At 47.3% G+C, this 5,406-nt stretch overlaps 1 protein-coding gene and 1 pseudogene across 1 annotated transcript; one reads left to right on the plus strand and one right to left on the minus strand.

Moving 5' to 3' along the window:
* LOC102250178 overlaps positions 1-2,976 on the minus strand; it is a 10,530-nt pseudogene extending 7,554 nt beyond the window's left edge.
* Positions 2,977-3,784: 808 nt separating this feature from the next.
* Positions 3,785-5,140, plus strand: LOC102250491 (tripartite motif-containing protein 60-like). The gene has a single exon (XM_005860545.1). It carries the CDS (start codon positions 3,785-3,787, stop codon positions 5,138-5,140), a length of 1,356 nt encoding a protein of 451 aa, XP_005860607.1.
* Positions 5,141-5,406: the final 266 nt, after the last annotated feature.

Below are 5,406 nucleotides of genomic sequence, written 5' to 3' on the forward strand. Positions count from 1 at the left end.
CACTGGGGATTGAGCCTGCAACCTGGGTATGTGCCCTTGACCAGAATTGAACCTGGAACCCTTAAGTCCGAAGGCCAAGGCTGTATCCACTGAGCCAAACCATCTAGGGCAAGATTTTACTTTTTTCATTTGTTTCTTCCTCAGAAAAGATGGGATTAAAGAGTGGTGAGAAGTTTAAGGGAGGATTATAAAGGAGCAAATTAGATTATGTATACTAACAAGGTTAGTCCTCCGTAGCCTGCAGGAACAAGAGGAGATCCCATCAACCAGACTTCTGAAGATCCTTCTATCCCCACCCTCACACTCAAGTCCCACCTCCAGGGAGGAGCTTTGGTGGGTGAGGTCTTAAAGAGATTCACCCTCCTAGTGGTATATATAGGCCAGGCTCACATTACTAAGCATTTAACTGGTAGGAGACTGGCTTCAGAGACTCTTCTTGGAGGCGCGCTTCAGGGACTCACTCAAAGGAGCAGGCCCCAGCTACCAGGGTGAGCTTGCGTCATCGGCCGGCCGCCATCGACATCGCGGAGAGATACCCTTGAGGCCTGGCCCGGGCTGCCAGTCACTGAGCCGCTGGTCCGCACCGCACCGAGGGTCCCGCGGACTCTAGCAGGGCCTTGACTTTACCTCACAAGCCAATCATCACTTGGATTCAGGTTATTTTAAGAAACATACTTTCATTATTGCTGGTGTCCCTCAGTTAGCCTTGCCCTACCTCATCTAAATGCTTGCAAAAAATACAGATACCAGGATCCCAATCTGACCTAATGGGTTATTAATACCCCTTAGTCAATACCCTCGTGCAAAGTGCCCTGAAGTGCTGGTCTGAAGCTGCCTGTGGGAATGTTACAGAAGACTGGAGAAAAACCAAGCCAGGCTTAGAGAAAGGGGAGTTACATTTTAATTATGGGCAGGCCAAGAGAAAAATGTGTCTTTCAAATTCTGGGCCCCTCAGTATGGAGGAAACTCTCTCTATTTATACTTTTTCCAGTCCTTTGTCTCCCAAATTTGGAATGAGACTTCCGGGCCTTCTGAGAAAGAAGGCCTGCTTGCTGGGAAGGGGCCATGAGATCATATCTCAAGGCCTGGCCTGGTGTCAACACTGACAACTCTGTCTGGGGCATAGTTTACGGCCTCTCTGGAATGGGAGTAGTCTTATTTTCCTTATTATTTAAGCAAGCAAGCATTTACAGAAGCCAAAATAGGGTTAAAAATTTCAAAAGCAGCTTTTATATAAGATGGATGCTTCAGGAATCCTCTTCTAGAATGTCTCAATGTCTGGTGTCAAATTCTTTTTGTTTAAAACCAGAAGTCCCTCCCTAGCCAGTTTGGCTCAGCTGATAAGAGTACCTGGGTTCGATTCTGGTCAAGGGCATATACAGGGTTGCAGACTCAATCCCCAGTGTTAGGCCTGCAGGAGGCAGCCAGTAAATTATTCTCTCTCCTCATTGATGTTTCTACTTCTCTCTTCTCTTTTTCTCTCCAAAATCAATAAAAATATATTTTAAAAATAAAACCAGAGGTTCCAAGAGGTTTACCTAAATTGAGGTGTATGCTGACACCAAACTGAAAGGGAAGCTGTTGCTATTTTCCTGGTTGCATCTGTCTCTGAAGGAACAGATGATCAAAAATCCCATCCCCAATGACTCAGGCAGACTGAGATCAGACCTGAAATCCAGCCCACATAACGTACAAGCAGGTGGCACTTTAATGCCAGCCTTGGTCTTTTCTCAATTTCTATATGGGAGACTTGTTGGCTGGGATGAGAAACAGGGAAGCAGATAATGGATTTGAAGTGGAGAAAGGGGACCAGTTTGAAACAACTGTGAGGGAGAAAGGAGTTGAAGTGGATCTGAGAGCTCTGAGATGAAGGGAAATGGATGAAGCTTAAGGACGGGAGTAGGAGAAACCTTCTTGGCTAGAAGAGAGCAGGGACCTGAGGCTGCATGGCACTGGGCCTGGCCGGGGGACCACAGGCCTTGCCCACCACCCTGGTGCTAGGCTGGGGAACCTCAGGCAATGCCCCCCACCGGGCGGGGCTTGACAGGGGACCTCAAGGCGTGTCCCCTGCCCTGGTGCCGGGCTGGGGTACCTCAGGCTGCACCTCCTGCCCTGATGCTGGGCTGAGGGACCTCAGGCTGTGGGCCCTGCCCCGGGTCGGGGAACCTGACGGTGTGCTGGGCGACCTGAGGCTGTGCTCCCTGCCCAGCATAGCCTGACGAGGGTGAGGCTGGCCAGGTCTGGATCTCACCCAATGGGGGTGGGGCCAGCTGGGTCTCTCACAATTTTGAGGTGCCATGGGTGGGCGGGGACTTGACTCTGGGTCCCTGGGCACACCCCAGACTCTGACAGGAGGAAGATTTTCATATACATTTTACTACTTTTCTTTTATTCCTGACACTTCAATTATAGAGAAAGAGCAAATAGCAATATTAAAATATTTCCTCTAATTAATCCCCTTTTAATGTGGACAAATTTCGTGCACCTGGCCACTATTATTCTATAACTAATTTTTTTGCAACTTTTCCCTATAGTCATACCAGCCTTTTGCCATTTCTGGACAGGAAATCTCTATGAGTTTACTTGTAAACTTTTCATTATATATATAATAAAAGGGTAATATGCAAGTCGACTGAACAGTGGAACGACTGGTAACTATGATGGGCACTGACCACCAGGGGGCAGATGCTCAACACAGCAGCTGCCCCCTGGTGGTCAGTGTGCTCCCACGGGGGAGTGCCGCTCAGCCAGAAGCCCTGAGGTGGGCTTACAGCTGGTGAGCGCAGTGGCAGAGGTGGCGTTAAAAATGCCTGACTGCGGCTTAGGCCCGCTCCAGTCGGACATCCCCCGAGGGCTCCCGGACTGCTAAAGGGCACAGGCAGGGCTGTCCTGTCCAATGACTTTGAGTTGAATGTACCCTCCTTCCTTCTTATTCCCCAAGTCCCCTGTTGAGGGTTTTGCTTCCTGGTCACACATGTGCTTGGTGCTTCACCTCTGGTCTCCTCACAGAAGCAGCCTCTGGTAGGCAGGACCTCACTCCTGGGCTTACAAATCCTTCTCTTCCCCACAGTACAAGATCCCTTTTTTTTGGTGATGCTTGAGGCCAATAATAAATTTGCCTAGATTGACTAATTCCTCTTAAGTTGCAAAATAGGTAGACTTTACTTCTCACTCCTCCTTAAATATCTATAATAATAAAAGGGGTGATATGCTAATTAGACAGGATGTCTTCCGGAAGTCCTTCCTGACAAAGGAGGGGCCAGAGGGAAGCCAGTTCAGGTATAGGGTGCCTGCTGGCGGCTGGAGCAGAGAAGCCCGGGTCCCAGGTGCCAGAGGGAAGTGGGTTCTGGCAGCCAGGGGAAGGAAGACCTACTCTTGCACGACTTTTGTGCATCAGGCCTCTAGTTGTAATGATAAATGATTTGGTCTACCTGACATATTGTTCATACAGGGAGGGAAGGGTTAATGCTGATTGAACTTTTAAGTGGTGATATCTTTTGGTCCTCAGAAACCTCTTACGACTTGCATGTTGCTTGTTTTGTTTTTTGTTTTTACCAGAGTCACAGCTGATTTCCACTGGGGGCAACCTGACATTAGATACAGGAGAAGCTTACTAGTATAGGAAGACTGGACATCAGCTGCTCATGGGAACTCTTCTGGGAAGCTCCTAGTGACTTCCACAGAGAGGAAGGCCTGAGCAGACCTCAGCTTCTCACTTTTCCTCAGTCCCGGAGGATCACACGGTCTGAAGAAAGCCTTTTCTGATAGTCACCTTCACTGCACCATGGTCTTTGCTGCTTCCCTGGCCGAGCTCCAAGCAGAGGCCAGCTGTCCCATCTGCCTGGATTACCTGAGAGACCCAGTGACCATTGCCTGTGGGCACAACTTCTGTTCCTCCTGCATCCACCAGCGCTGGGAAGGTCTACAGGGCACCTTTCCTTGTCCTGTCTGCCTCTACCACTGCCCTGACGGGAGCTTGAAGAGGAACACCCAATTATGTTACATGACTGAGATTGCTAAGCAGATTCCTACCTCAGGGATCCAGAGGAAAATGCAGGAAGAAATACCCCTGTGTGGGAAGCACCATGAGGTCCTGACCCTGTTCTGTGAGAAAAGCCTGGAGCTGTTGTGTCCCCAATGCAAGGGCTCCTTAGACCCCCAGGATCAGCCCCTGATCCCCATTGAGGAAGCTGTAGCTAGTCAGAGAGGGATGCTCAAAAGGTACATTGGGGTCCTCACTAAGAGCCTTGAAAGTGATGAAACTGTATATAAAAAGCAAGATGCAAATATTTGTGAAGTAAAGAGAAAGATGGAAAAATGGAGGGAGGAATTGGACTATGAATGTAAAGAACTTAAGTTTTTATTGGAAATAGAGCACGATGAAATTGATAACGATCTGCTTATAGCAGAGAATGATGGTGAAGAAAAACTAATTGAAAACGGAAGGCAAATTTCATACCATATGTTCAGGCTAAACATTCTGTTATTTGAAATAGAAGAGAAGTGTTTGCAGACAGACCTGGATTTACTCACAGGCATTGAAAGCATCCACAACAGCTATGGAAACATAGAGTCCCCAGCCATCTTTTCATATAAATTAAAGAAAGAGATTTTCACTCTCCCCCCACATTATTTGGGCCTGCATAACATGATCCACACGTTTCAGATAGATTTGACACTGGATCCTGAAACTGCCCACCCAAGTCTCATTATATTAAGAAATAGAAAAAGTGTGATATATAGGACATCATTTGGTTTTCATAATCCCCAGGCACTTACTTCTTACCCAGCTGTCCTGAGTTCTGAGGGATTTGATGCTGGCAGGCATTTTTGGGTGGTAAACATAGGAGGCACAGGGGAATGGTCCTTAGGTGTGTGTAAGGACTCTTTCCCCAGAAATACTCTATCATCATCATCCCCAAGCAATGGCTGTTGGACTCATACATTTGGCCCTGCCTCTATAGGACAAGGAAAGATTGGTGTTTTCCTGGACTATGAGTTGGGAGAGGTTTCATTTTATAATTTGAATAGCTGCTCATACTTGCATGGAATCACTGCTACATTTACAGGAAAACTTATGCCTTATTTCTCCGTTGCATCTTCTTCAGAATCTCTTACAACCAGTATCATCAGAGTCTAGTGATGACAAATTTGAAAGAAATTTTGTATGTGCTTAGTCTCTACTCTTGCTGTTGAAAGGAATACTTATAATAAAGATCCTGATTCCAGTTTTGATGTTTGAATGTTGCAAGTTTGTAGGATGCACTTCTCTCCTCCCTGACCTTAACACCTGGGAAGCTGATGAGAAAGTCCAGGTGTCCTATCCTTGCGGGTAGGGGGAAAGTGTCAATCAAACAAGCTTCTGCCAACATCATCCAGTACGTGCCATGAAGACCACAACCTAGT

Source organism: Myotis brandtii, unplaced genomic scaffold (genome assembly GCF_000412655.1).
Source record: "Myotis brandtii unplaced genomic scaffold, ASM41265v1 scaffold136, whole genome shotgun sequence".
NCBI classification, from domain to species: Eukaryota; Metazoa; Chordata; class Mammalia; order Chiroptera; family Vespertilionidae; genus Myotis; species Myotis brandtii.